General features: G+C 39.1%; 1 protein-coding gene across 1 annotated transcript in view; it reads right to left on the bottom strand.

The window, feature by feature from the left end:
* tet1 (tet methylcytosine dioxygenase 1) overlaps positions 1–17,746 on the bottom strand; it is a 35,821-nt gene extending 18,075 nt beyond the window's left edge. Inside the window, exon 1 of the mRNA XM_028006801.1 lies at positions 15,732–17,746. Within this exon, the coding sequence (XP_027862602.1) occupies positions 15,732–17,717 (1,986 nt within the window). The 5' untranslated portion in view covers positions 17,718–17,746. The remainder of the gene's footprint in view (positions 1–15,731) is intronic.
* Positions 17,747–19,743: the final 1,997 nt, after the last annotated feature.

Below are 19,743 nucleotides of genomic sequence, written 5' to 3' on the forward strand. Positions count from 1 at the left end.
ACATAGTCGAGTACTCTACATAACAACCCCAAAAACAGCAACACAAAGCCTTATTCAGGTGTCTAAAAACACCAGAGGGTTAGGAGGTCTGCACTGAGGCAGCTGTGAAGTAATGCAAGTATGGCTGACATCAGTAACAAAAAGACATTCTCGACAAACCGTAAAGTAATAGCATTATTAGTACACCAGTCAAAGAAGTATGGCTTGCCAAGTTACAACAGTTGGCAATGTAAGCTTTAATTTATTGTATCTCACTAAGTAGCTGAAAAGAGCACGTGCAAAAATACTGCTGACCACAACAATCCCAACTAGAAAAGAGGAAGCAAGGGGTGCTCTTCAGAATTTCAAGAGCCTATAAACATAAAAAAAAAAAAAAAAAAATGGAAAAAATTAAAAACTGTTTGTGCTTAGATAATAAAACGTCCCCCGGATAGCACAGAAAAAGTCCTGAGTGATTAAGCAGGAGTAAAAACACCAGCTTCCAAGCAGAACGCTGCTGTCAGCTGATCCCTGGGTGACAAAAACAGACAACAGAGCAGCTCCTTTGCAGGCGGCTCATCTGCAGCAAGACAAAGCGCCTCAGGGTGAGAAGCCCTAGCTGCTTTTACCTCATCTGTCCTCAGCAGAGAAAGCCCCACAGGTTTAAGGCTGGATACTCCTAAAAGGTACCGGTGGCCATCTTGCTACGGCTTCCTCCAGATTCAACAAAAACGCTGGCTACAGTTGCCGTCCGTGAGGCAAACACCCGGGAGTCATGACTAAGGTGACCGTGAGCAGCTGTGACAAAGTGGGGCTATGGCAGCGTGGTCAGACTCCCCTCGCTCCACACACATATAGACACGCACACATATGGGATGCCTTTTGCAGATGCAGACAGAGCATCATCAGCCAATGGGATGGGGTCCTCAGAAGCTTGTAAATTATCTTCCATGCCTAGACTCTCCCTAAACAAAGGATCCCCTATGTGGGCTTTTACTCCAGCCCTACGCACAGAGACGGCAGGAAAGCTGTGGAGCGGACGCTGCTGGATCTGGATCACACAAAACCACTCGCAGCTGAAATATTGACCCTTGATTTTTTTGATGCTTGAGTTGTTTCTTTTAGATTCGTTTCAAATCAGCTGACATCCCAAATCCTGTTTTCTGCTTATTTAGAGAGCTCATATTAACAATACAGGCAATCTTTAGGCACTTTACAAAATAAATAAATAAACAAAAGTACAAAAAGTAAAAAAAAAAGAAATTTGCACACCTTGGAGAATAAAAACTACCAGACTTTATTTTCAACTCTGTCACATTTTTATGTGTAATGGTGACACACTGATATGTTTTTTTTCAGGATAATATTGATTTCTGATTTTTTTAAGGTCAGATCTGCCAATCACAGTTTTGAATCTAATATAAATTGAAACAATTTTAATATTATTCCCATTAATGACATTATAGCACAAGTTCCAAAGTGTCATCTGGCTTTATTAAACTCAAAATACTGGAAAATAAATTGTGAATTTTTTTTTTTGTACCTGTTTTTCCAATTTCAATCTCTGGCTGAATGATTCTAATATTTTCCTACCAAGACACAGAGTCTGCCTATTAACTAATTAAACTTTTAACTAGATGAAGAACTAGGTGTAACTTCATCACTTGAGATTATATAAAACAAACATTTGCTTTTGCTGTATATGAAAAATGTCAACTAAATTAATACATCGCTACATTAGGTTTGTCCTCAAGACATGAGGTAGTGGAAAACAATCAAAGGAATACACTTTAAATATTCTTTGGCAAATTTAAATCTTCTTTTAACAAGTTAACAAGTTAAAATTTAAACTTCACATATTTAAATCCTGGCTGGATTTACCATCTAGAAGAATCAATAAAAATGTTGCAGGGGTAAAATTGGTGAAAAGATACTCCAGCTGAAATTTTTAGCTGTAAAACTTTACAAATGCTATTCAAAAGTACACTCTGTAGAATAAGTCTTTTTCTCTCTCGACAAAATTTTATTCTACAGAGCATGAATCTTTTTCTGTGGACTTATTCTTTGTAGAAAAAGTCAGCATCACTACAGATAGTCTCCGTCGTTTTATACACTCATTGGATTTTTTTAGTGCAGGATCTATAATGAGGAAGAAGTGCAGTCTGTTTTATTGGCTTGAAGCCAGTTTTACTTTCACTTGCTGCTTTTAAGTGATTCCATAAAGTAAAATGTGCAGAGGATGCATCTTACAAACATAAACAAAATTTCCCCTTTATCTTTGTCATCGCCCTAAAGAATTCTCAGAGTAGAAGCTGTGGTTAAAGAAAAAACACAGCTACAATAGGGTGAACCAATCCTCCTTTTCAACGTGACGATGAGGCCAAGAAGTTGGGGTCACGCCGGGACAAAGGAGCCTGAAGTGCAGTCAGAGCCAGCGCTCGTCGTTAACACTCCAGCAGCCAGACTCAGCCATGTGCTCCACTGTGGAGGAAGAGATTGTACTAACTGAGCAGTAAAAGCTATATGACATTTGCAGTAAACACAGCGGATCATTTAATAATAACTCAACCAAAATGATACAGTTTGGATGAAATATGGTTTTTGCACATTTTACTTATTACTGTTTATTTATTTCTGTTTTCTAACATTAGCAACATAGATTTGAACAATTAGCCTCTGATAAAGTGGGCGTTCTGCATTCCCTGTTGGACTGTTTTTGTCTTGGTTCGTCGGTTACACTTCAACTTATCAGACTCAACCTCCTGTACTGCATGGCTGCACACACGTGTGGTTTCATAGCAAACATTTTATTAAAACCTTATGCCAGTGAATACCATGGCAGCGAGATGACATACAAACAGCACAACTAGGTGAAATATGCCAAACTGACCCAAACATAAAAACAAGCTCATCTGTAGAATAAACAGTTTTAAGCACACATATGTCCTGGAGGACACTTTTTCAACACAAAATATCTTTTTGTCTGTAATATCAGTGACAGAAATATGCAGCAAAACAACAATTTTACAACTTTCCTTAATTGGAAAACTGATTCCAATCTTTTGAATCAGATTCAGAATTTACAATACTAGCAACACCAGAAGATCTTGAACTCACATCGAAACCATCCTGAAGTATTAAATTCTGGTAAATACTGTAAGGCATGCACTGCATACATCCTATATGTGTTAGTATCTCATCACAGAAACACGCAAGACACAAGATTCAGTGTTTAAGTTGAAGTCACAACACAAAGAAACAAGTAGCCAAAATCAGAAAGGAGATTATTACCTGTTTTTCTGTTAGTTAAAAATCTTAACGTCCCAATCAGAAACACATACTCCACGTTACTGCTTTCCTGGGGTTAATAATTACAGCAGTTACAACTGAACTCTGCTTTGACAGGTAGCCTAACAGGTTTCACATTGCGAACAAGTTGCACCAACCCAAATAACAACCCAGGTTTGTCTAAAATACACACCTACCAACTGCTCCCAAGTTACTATTAGTCAACATGTGTTTCTCAGACCTTTACACAATAACATCCGTACATTAAGTCATACTTTCCTTCAGACTTCCAGACCCATTTCAGGACAAATCTGTGAATCATTCCAGGGTTTAAACAATCACCTAAGCTTTAAAAGTTAACCAGTATTGTGTCAGTCCATAACAGCCCAGTTTAAAACTTCAGTATATCTCAAAATGATGCGTCTTTAAAAAGACTGAGTATACTGTGCAAAATAGATGACAAAAAATGATGTTGTCAAAAGATGAGGTTGTGTAAAAACTTTCAATACCACAGATTGATATTTCATTATGGCTTGCCTACTGTGATACCAAGGGCAACTCTGATTTAATAAAGTCAATCACCTAATACATCAAAAGTATTTTTGATAATCCTACAAAATGTAAACATGTTTGCACCTCATTCAGGCTGCAAGAGAACGAGGGAGAGCAGGACTTCACGGAGATAACAGGAGGGATGAATAACATACAGAAAAGTTGATCTCCTTTATCTTTTAAGCTTTTCAACCTCTGCCTGCCTTTTTGAACATTTAGGAGAGTAGATAAGAAACTAAATGTTTAAGTTATGTTAATATAGAATGCCTTGTTATTCTAAACACTAAGGTATACTAATATAAGTTGTTTTTATCTTGTAACCAGGTTGCTATGTATTGCAAATTTTTTGCCCAGGTCTCTCTTGAAAATGAGATCTGGATCTCAACGGGGTTTACCTGGTTAAATAAAGGAATATAAGACTGCAAAACATGTTTAAATTGTAAAATTAAATCAATCATCGTTTTATTTCGAACATGATAAAAGTACAAAATCACACACATGAACAAGGAATGCAAAAGACACATACTTTTGTACTACAATAATCTTAACATGCTCAAAATCATTTTGCATGTTTTTACTGACAGCTTTTCTGACACCATGGCATGACATTACCTCTGCTAAATGAGTGTATATGGCAGGATGATTAGAAAAATATTTTCAATCCTTTTATTATGTTTTATACTGTTGTTCTTACACAGAAAATGCAATTTGAAGAAAAGAATGCTGGTGGCAGTTCAAAGCTTTTTAGAAACTAGAAATGAAAAATCACCCATAAATCTTTGATCGGTACATCCTAGACTTATTTAAAAATGTTTTAAAATATGTATCTCTTTTTACTAAACTGTAAAACATGTTTAACTCAATAAGCACACAAGACACAGTTTGTCCAATTTGTTATGCAACAATAAACCAACTTGATCTCTTTAAGGCTTCAACATATTTCTTCCCTTTAATCAACAGCCAAGCTTGCATTAAGAATAAGGAATCTAGACATTAATCACAATAAGTTATGGTACACAAACACGGCAAGTGAAGCACAGAAAGTCATAAAGTGTCTCTGACACATGTAGCAGCTGACCTACTGGAAACCAGCCCAGTGGCGGGTCTAGGCCAAACGGGAATGTTGCCAAACTTGGTCATTATAGCCATTACTGTAGATTTTAATGTAAATGTATCTCCCGTTTGCATTGAAATACTTCATACTCGATTATGTGCTAATCTTTTGTACTTCCTGTTTGTGTAAAACTATAAGTTTGAACCCTCTGAGTTCAGAGTCACATGCAGAAAAACCAAATGTTAGAATCCAATATAGGGATGTTTCTGTGTTTTTGTATGTTTATTGCAAATAAAATGAGTGCAGGCATCTACAGAAAAAAGGGAAAGCTTGGCTCTGCTATCATGCTGCTCATCATGTGCCCCCTCTCAACCAACCACATATATTTAAACACCTATGTGTGCAAGTCAAAGGCCAAAAACCAACACATTCAGAGAATAACAAGTAAATCTTGAGTGAAAAAGATTGTAACCTTAAAATCAAAGTCCCTGTTACCGGTGATAAAGGACACATGATTGCATTTGCAGACTCAGACTGTGACTTAAAGCCCTCTCTGTGATTTTCTGAAAATTCCTTTACATGCTCTCCTCTTTGTCTACAAACACACCCACAGCACATAAAAAAAACAGAACAGACAAACGGACTTCCTGTCTGAATAGCTCAGTGCCCAGGAGTGGGGCTATTTTAGGGATAGAAAGCATTCTTGCTCTTAGTTCCATCTCACGAGACTGTATTATATAACTACAATACAATTTCTTTAATGAAATATGCAACACTCAACACCACACCCTAAGCCCACGCTGTAGGAGCCAACAGCATAAAGAGGACATCAGGTCACTTTCTCCACAACAGTCTGTCCAAAAGATGAGGGGAGTGGTTCAAGATGTGCACAGATCAACCATATGTGCAGGTTGCATGGAATGTGACTGAATCTTTAGGATAGTCTGAGTTATTTGCAACCAAGCAAAAAAAGGAATTTTGTCTCAAGACTGGTGAGATATCATCAATTAATCTGCAAGAGGTGATAAGCCAAAAACAGTCATGAGTTGCTACTGGTGTTGAGGCTTTTTAGTGCTGAAGTTTTAAGTGTAAATGAAGGGTTTTTACACCAGACTGTTGCTAAAGCTATGCTGACGCAACAGCAGACACCAATTCTATTAATTTCCACTGGTGAAATATGCATATATCCTGGTTTTAACCGTTTCCACAACTTTAGTTGTGTTCTGTCTGCTGTGTAGCTTGTTCTCAATAATGCTTTCTGCTCTCCAACAAACCTCTTTGTTCTTCTATAACAGTGGCTAGAGATGGACTTACAACATTCGAGTTAGTTCCTTTTTTGTAAACAATTAAAAAAGAAAAATCCATGAACAAAATATAAATAAACACTCAGTTTTAACTCTAATGTAATAACAGATTAGGACTAGAATAACACAAGCCAACCATCTTTAATCCTTCAAAATCGCCATAGCTACTCTGAGATAGAAGTTTAACTTAAAGCTGCAGTTTCAATCCCTATTTTCAACTGTTAATTGCTTTATTATGGCCCGGTGATGTTAATAAGTATTATTTTAAATATAGTTATAAACTCTCGTTGCAATGCTGCCAGGTTACAACAATCCAAGACTCAATAGAGGTAACGTAAAGTTATGTGAAGAACATTCACAAAGAACATTCACAATGCTTAAAAAGGCATTTAACAACCAATCTGCTCATTGTAAGACCTGTTTAAAGTGAATTAAGGATAACAACAATGATGTGTAGTCTGACAGTATCCAGATGCTCTGCAGAAACTCAGATCAGAGCAAGGATCAAATGTTTACTAGAAGTTTATGGGCTCCCTGCCTGTGCAAAACTAAACCAGTAATTTTATACAACCAGTGGGAACCATCTCTAGCACTGGCTCTGTTAATGTCTAGAATCACTATGGTGAAACCCCCACCCCTTCATCCTTAATTTTGATTTTGGTGGATTTATATCGGTGTTTCAATGAGTGCAGACTAAAATGCCAAATCTAATTGAAGCAAACACTCATGGTTGTGGTTAGAGTTAATGTTCACAGTAGGGGTTAGGAGTATCACTCTGTGCTTCTTTGTGCCACACACAAATAGAAACGGTTTCTCTACTAAATGAATTTAATTGATAGGAAAAACAGCTTAAGGTCTTGCTTGGTGCACTTTGGTATGCTTAGCATTAGCATCTTACTTCACTGAAAAAGATTTAAAAAACACCAATGAATTTAATTTAAAAAGAAATTGTGTCTAAACAACCAATTGTTTGGTATTGTCTGGTATTGTTGAAATTCCTTAGCAAACAATAAAAAATAATACTTTTCTGATGTTTGTTGAAGTCTTGACAAGAAGTTTCATATAGTCAAAGTGAGTAAAACACATCTGTTTGCATGAACTAAGTCAGTGACAATTAATCTATTGGCTTCTTGAATTGGAATTTTTAACGTCTGGCTCTCAATACTTACAACTAATTAACAAGAGATACTAATAAGCCTTGAATATGATTTGGTCAAAATATGCTTTGGATGCCAAGTTAAAATTTGTTATAATTCCAAAGTGAATATAGTCAATATGGGAAGAACTGCACAATATATTAACTTGTAGTTTTGAACATATGCAATATGTCATATTGCATTCATTCCAACTTTTGCTAGTTATCAAACAACCCACTAAAGTTCAAGTTAATATATAAATTAGTAAAATATTTTCTGTCTATCACAACCTACCATATGGCATCGCTGAGTTGCAGCATTTAGTCCTCATGTTGATAGTGTCATTATGTCATTGACTTTGCAGCAAACCCTCATATTGAGCATGCATGTAGCAGTGTACCAGTGGAGAGGAAAAACTTCCCTTAAACAAGAAGAAATCTCTAGCAGAACCAGAACCCGACTCATAATTAGACTGATTCTACCAGACTGAAAGCAAAGGTCATGGACAGGAAAGTCTCAGTCTTTGTTGGCCTTTAATGATGTAGTTGATTTGCTATTTTTTTGGGTAGGAATTAAAAAATAAAAACTGAGTTCAAAAGTTTGATTTTATTCCACATTTTCCTCTTATTGACAAAGAATTAAACATGTTTGGCAAGCTTCCTCCTGTTCATTACGCTAGGCATTTTTAGAAAATTAAAAAATAAACAAAGCTACAGTTTTGAAAGTAGCCATGCTCAAACTATTCTTCTTTTGTGTTTCTCTCGAGTAATGAAAAAATGACATTACTGTAACCTCCTGACTTGACAACATTTCATCTTTATATTTTAATTTCTGCCTAAAATGCTCCTTTGAGCATTTTGAAGTTGTGTCGGTACCTCCTGATTAATAATGAAAGACCAGAGAACCACAGTAACAGATCTAAAACCTAAACTCTGAAGTTTGACTGTTATTGATTTACTGCACCTTAAAAATGGCTAACAGAGAAAAAATGGCGTAAACACAAATTCACATAAACACTGAGCAAGATGGATCCCTCAGATCCTCCTACAATCACGAAGGAAAAGCTTACCCAAGTTACTGCTTTTGAAACATGCTGAATAAGCGTGTTGTTGTTTGACCGTGAATGAATGAGTTTATGAACTGCGACGAATGCACACGTGCGGTCATGCATGCAAATCCACATGTGTGGATGGAGAACATGAAAGAGAGACTGCAGTCCCTGACAGACTGAGCTGAGAGATAAAGTGGACATATGGGAAAAAAACATCAAGGTTATATATTTTTTTAATAAATTTGAGGACGGCATTTTTGCAAAGAAATCACACAAAAATAGCACAATAAGGATGCAAAATGATCTATTTGTATTTCAGGTTGCAGGTTGAAATTGTTTTGTTAAGTTCTCTGGGTTTTCCAAAAGGAGGCCATTAGGAGCCCTTGGCAGGATTTGAGTGGCATTTCTTTTTAGAGGGCAAAGTCAGGATTTCTTTTCACCCAGAGAAACCAAGTGGCACGACTTCAAAGCTTATCCAGGTACTTCAAAGCTCTCAACATCCAGGACCCGACAGAGGCTCACAGTGACATAGTGGTAAGATAATGTAATCAAAGTTGAACAAATATTGTACACAACTTAGAAATAAGGTAGTAAGATAAACACTAACATGGTTATTTTAAAACTCAGGTGAAGGTGCATTGAACAGAGCAGGAACAGAGCACTAAAACTTTCTCACATTTAACGCAGTAAAACTTCATACATCAAACTATCTTAATTTTATTTTGACAGAACAATCAATCAAGTTTACTTGTATAGCACATTTCAGCAACAAGGCAGTTCAAAGTACTTTACATCATGAAAACACAGTCATAGAATACACAGTCAACAATTGAAACATCACCACCATGTTTCACTAAAGGGACTGTGAGTTGAGCAGTGGTAGTTTTCTGTCACAAATAAAGTTATGAATGTCCTCTACAAGTCATTTATGGGACATGACATGTCCTCTGCATGTTGTTCAACTTTAAAATAACTCATTACTTTGATGATGTATGATGCATACATCATATGTATGATGTTAAAGGGGTATGAAAATGTTTTCAAGGCACTGTAGGTATTTTGACATAACACAAGGGACAAATGGTGAATTGTATGTCGTCTGCTGTTTACAGAATTAATTTGAATTTACAAAAAAAGAGTTTCTGTGGGGCGTGCTGTGGTGGCGCAGGGGGTTAGCACGCCCCGCGTTTGGAGGCCTTACGTCGCGGGTTCGACTCCCGGTCCCTATGACCTTTGCCGCATGTCCTCCGCCCTCTTTCCTGCCTGCCTACTGTCGCAAAAAATGCGAGCCACTAGCGCCGCAAAAACTCTTCGGAGAAAAAAAAAAGAGTTTCTGTGCTCAAGAAGAGATGTAGTCAAACTACAAAGTATGCTAAAGGAATTTTGCCATCTTAAGTAGTCTATGTTAAAATATTGGCAGTGTCTCTAACATATAATACACAAATTTCCCCTACTTCCTTGACTGGTTGCTGTCCCACACATTTATGTAATCAAAAGAATAGAAAAGGATGTGAATATGTGCCGTTAGCTCACTTCCATTGTCTTACTTGCATATTTGGACAGGGTTTTTGTAGAGGAGAAGCTCACACTGGGCAACACTTGTAACTAGATTTTCCTTATCTTTTCCTTAAGTGGCTGTCCTACCAACATATTTATTTAGACTGTGAACATGAGGGCCTTGGTGGCATCCATAGATAAGGAAAAGGATACTTTATCACTGTAGTAAACGACAAAACAACTATGGAGATCACAATTCAAGTGATGTTTGAACTAACTCCACTCCAACATATCTCTATGGAAGCATTTTTTTTTACCTTTGTCCTTGTCCAAAACATCAGATTGATCCTGAAGCCTTGTCTTTATTCCGAGGTTAAAACTGAATTTTCAAGGAAATAAATGCAAATGGAAGAAACCAGAATCCTTTTTTTCTATACTGTGTTGTTCAACTTTAATGCTCACCTTCCCATTACAGTTTATTTTGACCTTGCACGTCAGCAACCATACAACAATACATGGCAAAACGGTTCACACAAACTGCAGCTGTGTGAAAGTTTACGAGCACATCAAAACTGGAAATATTTTCTTTTATCCAAACTGAAGATTTACTTTATGAAAGCATAACATCTCTGAGTTGAGACAAAAGTCTTCTGCTGCTTTTCAGTGTAAAATACAATACTCTACACAGTAACAAGACTTAGAGCTAAATAAACAGATTGCTACAAGTGAAATTAATTAACATTGTAACTAATGAAATAGGTAGGTCATTCACCAAAGATTATTTGTTGAATACTTATAGAAAACCAAAAAAGATTCAAATTAAGCATATTTGTAACTCTAGGGAGTCAAAAAATGTAAACAACTTGTCATTATAGAAAACATTAGAAAAAAAAAAAAATATATATATATATATAGTGGCTTGAGGCAATATCCAGCCTCAAGCCACTAAATTGTAATTTAATTACACTGAAAGATGATTTTGAAAAATCAAATGCACACCACATTTTTCAGAGTTCATTTTCTTTTTTTTTGTTATTGTTAAAATTACATATCACTTTCATTCCATTTTAAGATTATGCACAACTTTGTACTAGCCTGCCACATAAAGACCTATTAAAATAGCCTTTTAAAATAACTGGAAAACGTTCACAGGGAAATGAGTCCTTTCGCATGATGCTGTACATATTTGAAAGACCTAAAGACATGCGACTCCTGAAAAGGTATCTTTCCAAGAGAAACATATGTATTCTTTAGCTGGGTCATCTCTTGTGTAATAAAACCTTAGCTAGCTGGTCCACTAAGAGCTGGAGGATCTGAGCAAGTTAACCTCATTACCAGGATGTGGGTTAGTGAGTTTACAGCCTTAAAGCCACAGTTGTACGTCTATGGGTTATCTCCACTAATCCTCATTATGACTCTGAGAATAATGCATCTGACAATCATGGCAGGTCAAATGTCAGCAAGCAGACACAGAGGTTGCCATAGAAACTGTAAGGACTCCAGACCTTTGCTACTATCTATTAAAAGAGGGGTAATAGGGTTTCAGAGCAACCACGACAAACAGCTCTTACTTTGCATTAAGCTTTTGCCATCTGGGAACAATAAGCAAGTTGATGTAAGGGGGGTCTGCACTGTAAGCAGGTAAAAAATATTTGCGATAGTACAAATACACAGCTGTGCGCAAGGATAACCTTCAATTACAGACGCAAGTTTAAATACCTGTTACAAACCTGTGCAGCACAGTGCATGTTCTCGCAATAAGAGCCTCCAGACAAGAGTGTTTTCCTGATACACCTGATGTCACTGCTGGACCACTCCTCTAGCTATAATGCACAACTGCAACAAGAGTAGGAGGGTGGAAACTGTGACAGATAAGTGGCTTTGCAAGAGAAGCTGAATTGAGCTTTCATGCTAGTTGAGGCATCCAAGTTATGTTTTTAAATATGACCTGGAGGATGAAAGAATGTGTCCTAAAACAAATTCATTTATATGTAATCAATTCACTAAAAAAATGAAAATACATACAAGGGTAAACATTTTGATTATCATAGTAATTTACACTTTTCATTAAATATGAGAAGCAAGTGAACAAAAAATAAAATAAATAGAAAATGTAATTTTTGAGAGAGCTGACTGTGAGTCTGTACAAACTGAGTCAGCTTAAGTAGCCTACAGCTCCAAACATGTCAGGACTGTTTTACTCAGATACGTAAACAGCAGCCTTTGGTACTCTGGGACTTGAAGTATCCTGTTCCTATAAGTGTGGAAATGTGTGTTTAGGGACGAATCCTATTCTTGTCCTTGCCGATAAAAAGACAAGTCCACCAGTGAGGATCAAAGTAGAAGATAAAAAGATACTTACAAAAAAGAAAAATATTTTCCCACAAAAAAGAATTTTCTAGTAAGCCACACTCTTCACTCTGAGATCTAAATTGTGTTTTGCAAGTATTTTGAGCCTGCATTTAATATTTCATGACCGGGTAGCAAAGCTATACAATGGTAAAACCAGTAACAGGATCTACATGCCCCTACATGAAGTCTTCTTTGGCCTCTGCACCTTTATGAAGCTTGAAACATTCACTGGAAGGGTGTGTGAGCTTGATGAGCAGGACTGGCCGGTGAGTAAATAGACAGATTTACTCACACTAATGCACCTTAAGTGAACTCACATACACAAGGTAGCTGTAAAGGCACACAGTTAACCTTGCTCGACCTGCTTTCTGAGTAGGATTTGGTGAAAGATTGAGTTTGAGATCAGTTCAACAGTATACAGACGGAGAGGCTGACTGTGGGAGCTGGCAGCTCTCGAAGCAGGCTCCACCCCTGCAGAAGTGCAGAACCAAACAAAAACCAGTTTTAAGGCCACAGACACAGACCTTCCTGTGTGTAAACACAGGCTAATGTGATGTCAGTCAGGGCAAAACAACAACCGGCTGTGCAGCCTGAATCAGACTGGATCAGCAGTTCAGCGTGACTCTGTGTGAGGGCCCTTTAACAGTAACACGCACACTAACACCACTGCATGAATGTGCTGTATTAAAAGTCACAACCAGATTAGTGTGTCACTGAATCAGTAGATTACTCACACAAACTGATCCACAATTCAGAGCAATCCATAGAATATGTCAGCAAATCTCAGGATCACCATTCCTTCCCAAACCCCCGTCTTACTCTGACAGCATGGACAAAGGTCCCCACAAACAAAAAAGGTAGTAGTTATATAATCAGCCCTAATCTGCTACTGTCACGGCTACAACTCTTATGACTCAGTAGGTCCACGTGTACACGCTTGTATACAGCTTACACGTGGACTTTCACACTCAAACACACCTCTTAGAGACACAGACACTGAACTGTGCACATACTCGTTTAGAGGTTAGTTACTCTGAGTTTTCAATAAAGTTTCTGCTGTTCCATTTGTAAGATTCTAAATGTAAGCTGCGATTTTACTAATGTATTTCTTTCCTGTTCTGTTGTTCTAATGCTATTGAAAAAAAATATTGTGAACTCTCTCAAAAGCAACAAAACAAGACTTATTAAAAGTGAAAACAATAAATCTTGGACAATTTTGTTGTTCTTAAGGTAAAATATGATAGATGAACCTCAAAAAATATAATAAGCAAATACTGGACTTTAAATCTTCCTGTAACCAACATCAGGTTTTAACCAGTCAGAAAAAACCCCGTCATTATATCATAATTTTGTGATGACAAGTGGCTGTCAATGATATTGGATGCATTGTTGAGTGAGTGTCTTTTTGGTTTGTAACGCACCATCTGGACTGTTTGGGTTTTTGACTGACTGACTAATTGATGGGTTTTTCAGCCAACTCAACATCCTGAACTGGCACCGGGTTAGTCAGACAGAAAGAGAGAGAGAAAACTCAAAATTGTTCGTCACGTTTGCGTATTAATCCACAAGAAAGGCGACAGTGATGCAATAAAAACGCAAATGATTTAAAACGCAACTGGTAATGTTTTTAATGTAGGCAGCGCCAGTCTGCAAGAAAGGAGACAGAGGTCAAAGAAATGACTGAAAACGAAAATGCTGCTGTGTTTAATATAGACAGTGTAATGCTTAGTGATTTACCTACAACTGCTTCCTTTCCTGGAAATCTCAGTCTTCTTTTCACAGTAAGTAGGTTGTGTGTTATTGCTAAGGCAGGTTAAGATGCCAAATAAAGTAATTTCTTCTGATCAATGAGAATGTAAAAGTAGAATTTACTGTCCCTATCAGGTAAGTTATTTTGGTTAGTTAAGGAAAATACAGCTAAATATTAACAACCTAAAAATGTAGGGTCCTCCACTCTACTGTCCAAGAAAGGAACTTTTGCTAAATTTCGTTTACTTCTGAAAGTCTGCAGTCGGATCTGAGACATCAAGCTGAACAGAACCGTTTTCTGGTTGCAGCTTGAAAATCCCTTCTGGAATTCTGGTTTTAGTCGACCTTCCTGTTTGTTTTTACAGTTCCAAACTCTGACATTTTTTGTTCAAACACACAGCGTAAATTGGACAAAGATGTTTTTCTCCTTTTCTTTTTTGTGATAAAACAAAACAAACAGAAAATGTCCAACTGCTACTGTAATTCTGTATTAGTATGACAGTAGAGTGGCACCTAAAATGTTGTATTTATTAAAGTGTTACCATAAAGACTTTGATAGTCACCGCATTAGATGATGTCTACATGCCAATTTTTTGCTTAAGAATGATGTCAGAGAAAAACATTTCAGTCACAAATGTATGGAGTTTGCCAGGACTTTAGCTGGAACTGTTTTGGTCAAATGACAAATTAGTTTTTTTCTTTTTACTCCATAAATCAGCAAAATGACTGACCCAGAGAAACAGAAACGTATTCTACAGTAAGAGCAGATACATGTACACAACCTGGAAAACATGCCAGTAAAACAAGGTAGAATTACTTGGCATGCAAGGTGTGAAATAGAGGGATAGAGGGATAAATGTTCTTGTTTATGGGTAGGGATATATATCAGTGTGTGATTATGCCAGTGGAATTCCAATTCTTCTCATGTATCTTGAAGAGATCTGCATTAGGTACTTATTCAAACAATAACACACACATGAAGTTCAGAGACATAGCAACCTACAACATGGAAGCAATGGCATTAAGAACTATATTCAGCAGTAAGAATATAAGTCCTGCAGCAGATGGCCACAAAGCCCTGATCTCATCAAGACTGTCAACCTTAAAAGCCTGAAACATCCGACAGGCAGCCTAAATCCAAAACACAAATGCTGCTCATAAATAGTGTACACTCACTTTAAGTTTGAATTCTTTATATAATCTATCTACAACAGTTTTGAGTGGCTTTGTTTTCGGAGGCTTTATTATCTGTCCTCACACATTGCTGAAAGTTACTCTCTTGACTGCAACACTGAGGACACACACAAACACACCCATTCACGTAGGCATGTGAAACAGGGCTGTACTTTAAACATGTGCTAAACTGCCGGCAGTCATGTGCCAGTGGCTTCCCGTCCAACAGTCGGATCTCTATTCTCCAAACACACACATATGCACAAGCAATACTTCCCCTTTCACTCAGTGACGAACCATAACATTTAACAGGAAAACATCACAAAGCTATCTGAAAGCACCAACTGAGAAATTTTGTTATCTGAAAGTGAAAGCTTCTGTTTCAACTGTTTGTCTCTAGTAACTCGGAATCATCGCTGTTATCAGTGGGCAGGAAACCTCAGAGATCACAAGAATCAATGCCACAGGGCAGAAACTGCCTCCGATCAGCTGTTCGGAGAAGATCTGCGTAAATTCATTTTATTCCCAACATAAAATCCATTGTCTAACAAAAGTTTGTTATTCACACGGGGTCACAAAGAATTTATATGTCTTACCTGTGCATCACGTTGACTGATTACAGATGAAGATCTTCTCCTCTTTAGCTCCACACACTTCCTAAGCTTGCAGATCTGGTGGCCAGTCCTGCGATTGAGGCAGCAGCTGCACTGGCCGCAGTTAATCTTCCTGAGGCACGGCTCGCACGCCCCACACCTGCTGCGCTTCTTCCTCTCCTTCCGTTCTGATGTCAGAGTCGGGTAGGCGCGTGAGCCCGTCCCCTCTGTCCCCCAGGATCCAGGCAGAGCGGAGAAGCTGGCATCGCCGCACCCGGTCTCTGACTCGGTGTCAAAGGAAAACGAGGAACGAGTGCTTTCTGAGCAGCAGGACAAAGTGGAGCTGCTGTCTACGGAGGAAGTCGAGATCTTTGGCACAGGGTCATCCTCTGGCATTGCTGCCTGGGTGCCATCCACAACAAAGTTTGGTTCATGTTTTCCTGTGGGGGGTTTGGTGTTTGCCTCAGTAAGTAGCATAAAGGAGGGAAAGGACTTCTCTTTTTGTGCCTCTTTATATATTTCACCTTCATCTTTGGTCTCTCCTGGTGTGCAAGCTTGCTTCTCTAACCCAGCCACAGGCGTTTCTCTTAGATCAGACTTCCCTAGACTTCTTGGCTGCAGAGAGTCCCGACAGATGATAACCGGAGTACTTCTAGTCACTATAACAGTCTGCACCTTCAGAGCAGCATCAGAGTTAATCGAAGACCCTGCGAGTTGAGGCTTAGCACCATGAACGGTTGGTTGAAAATCTGTCTTTGCCTGGTTCACAACCTCCAGCTCACATAAATCTGAGTTGGAGAGAGCTTTGGTGGGATATGAGGTAGCTGCGTTGGAGAATACACGCACAGGTGACTCTGACTGGGCCGTCAGTGGGTTCCAATGAGTTGGATCTGGGATTTGACATGTTGGAGTGTTGGTCTGGGTGTCTTTTTCCCAAATGTCTTCACTCTCACTACTTCCCAGCTTCACAGCGATTTCTTCCTTCAGTCTCATTGTCTCGTCTTGTCTCTCAACCTCCGTTTTTGCTTCCAAACTCTGAACATCTCTCTCTGCGACGACCAACGCCTTCTCATCTGTCCTACTCGCTTTCGTGGCCAGCTCTTCACAGTCCTGTTGTTGGACAGCTCCCCCCTCATCTTGCATACCACTGCTGTCAAGATGATCAAGCTCATTACCATGGACAGATGAAGTGTCATTTTTCTCACTGCTGCCCTGTGCCCCCGGGGAGCCACTGCCTGTTAATTCTGACGAGCCAGAGGTGTGATCTCCACTCCCATCACCTACCCGTCCATCACTGTCATCACAAGCTGTGACCTCAGTAGCTGGCTTCAAGTCCCCTTCACTGTTATTGCTGAAAGACGTTTCATCTTCAGTTATAAGGCCGTCACAGCTGTGCTGCACATCACCTCCACGTGTGTCAGTTTCAAGAGAGCTGCCCTCTGTGGCATCGTTAGGCTCAAGACTTGCCGCAGCTTCAACGCCAGCCTCATGATACATTCTGGGGGGTTCTTTGTTGTCTGGTTTCTCATTTTTTCCATCAGGAGGAGAATTGTTGATGCTGATGCTTGAGGGCTTGTTACTTGTGTTTTGTTGCCGGGATGCAGCTCTTCTCCCACTGCTCCCCCTCCTGCTGTTTTTCCCTCCTGTGAACGCTTTCAGTGACTGGCAGGGAGCAACAGACACTTGCGTTCCCCGTTGGGACTTCCTCGGCCCGAGGGGGTTTTCGGGCACACTGCTCGACCGTCTAAGTCTAGTAGATCCCGTTACATTTCCGACATGGTTACCTCTGCCAGGGGACCCCCTGAGATCCTTCCCGCTTCCACGTGGACTCCGGCCTGATTTGGCCTGGTTGCTTCTCGAAGTTGACCGTGTGGATTCTGCTGGTGTTTTCTGTGTGTTACAGGTCTGGCCCCTAGAGCTGGTCCCTCTCTGGGCTTTTTTTCTCTGGGCAGGTGTCTGTCTCCTGGTTGGCTTGGTAGGTGCAGGCATGGCTGAGGGTGTAAAGGAGAGGACCTTTGGCAGCCAGCATGGGAGCCAGGTAATTGTTTATTTCTTGCTCAGAAAAAAAAAATCTTAAAATCTTCTTCTATTATGATTTATCCTCGAATTGTAAATTATAATGAGTGTTAGCTGGCAGTTGCAGAGCATCACCTATAAAAATAGAAGGGACAAACAAATAAGAATATAGCCACACAAAGTTTAAATGCTATAAAATTGAAATAACTTCTTACAGATCAGTTATTTAAATCCAACTGTATTTGTTTTTACTTTTGCCCCTCCTAAAATAGCCACTCGGATGTGTATTTGCCAAGGGGCTGACGTCAATAAAGCCGTAAACAGAAAAAAAGACGAGAAATAATCAGACAAAGTCCATAAAACAAACATGGAGAGGCTGTAACATTTTAAAGGGCAGGCCCGTCGAGGAGAGAGGGCTCTGTCCGGAGGTCGGATCCTGTTTTCGTCTTCCTGGCTGGCGGAAGAGGGGGTTATTACTGTGTAAAAACCGCCCTCAGCGTCGCTCTTTATTATTATTTTGCACTTGACCGCTGTCATTTAAATAACACGAAGCACTGCGCGTCTGGAAACCTCGCTTTGCCAAAGCCCTTACTACTTTGACCCGAGCGGGTTTTTATTTACACGTTTACAGACTGAAATGCTTTACATACCGCAGAAAGAGAGAGAGAGGGAGAGACAGTTGCACTGCCTGGACCGCTAATAATACTGCGCTCCAGCGAGACGGCGAGACCTTGTATTGGTTTCCCTCCTCGGTAAATATAGACCGCTGCTAAGTTCAATCCTCTCCCGGGGGTGACACATGGACATGATACCAGTACCGACAAGCCGGGGACGGGCACCGAACAGAACCGCCGCTTTTCCAGCCGTGCAACCGTGTAAAGTCTTTGCGGAGCACGACGCTACGTTGAAATGTAAATCCCTCTTCTGTCAATCCATTCAGGGCAGCCCCGCTCACTCTCCCTCCACCAGACGCAGCCCACGGTCTCTGAGCTGGCCGAGAGCTCTTCGTGAGGACTGGAAAACCCGAAATGGAGTACAGACACGTGAACGCAGCAGGACTGTGTCAAAAGCAATCAGTCAATCAAATAACCTCGCAAAGTTTTAGAAACATTTTTTTTCTTTTTTACTCATAATGTGTCTGTTTATGACACAGCTAGTAAAACGTTTTGTTTTTTCTTGCGTTCCACAGTTTCAGCTTATCGCATAAAATGTCAGTAGATACGTTGGAGTTTGTAGTTTATATTTATAACAAAAATAAATGAATACAAGACTGAACATTAAGTGCAAATTTACAGCATAAAAAATATTAAAGGACCTATATGTTTGTCATATAGTAGTAGAACTGGACTGAGAGCAGTAGCATTGTCATAAGGTCAGCAGACTCACAGTTCCAACACATGTTTGCTAATTGCTGCTGCCACTAGTTTTGAGGAACTTGGGGGAACCTGGGGAAGCTCCAAGGAGGAGATTTGTGAGATCAAGCGTTTAGGCACCCCAGATGGCTGCCGTGAGATTCAAGGATTCCTCAAACATGTATGAAAGAATCAAAGCAACGCTCCAGGTATGGTTTTGATCAAGAAATAACATTATAACATAATATATAGCTCAAAAAGAATTGATTTTACATAATACTCCCCCTTTAAACATTTATAGCTTCCTCAGATTCAAAGAATTATGCAACAGAGTAGAATGATGTATGAAATGTGCAGGGACATTTGTAAATAAATAATAGCAATAAACTATTTTCAAGAATTGTAAAAATGTGGATGTAATATTACATGAGGAAAAGCTCTCATATAATATTACATCCATCCATCCATTTCATCCTAATAAAAGCAAGGACGTAAACACTTACTGAGTTTAAGTTTGTCAGAATCTATGGTTGACAGCTGTTTTGAGGAAGGAGCGTTCCTTTGTGCACTGATGATGCAGCAGTTTGTCACTCTCCACTTTGGTAACAGCTTCTTGCATGGGGTGGAAGACATTGTTAGCCCTTCTT

This window comes from Xiphophorus couchianus, chromosome 22, assembly GCF_001444195.1.
Source record: "Xiphophorus couchianus chromosome 22, X_couchianus-1.0, whole genome shotgun sequence".
Classification (NCBI taxonomy): domain Eukaryota; kingdom Metazoa; phylum Chordata; class Actinopteri; order Cyprinodontiformes; family Poeciliidae; genus Xiphophorus; species Xiphophorus couchianus.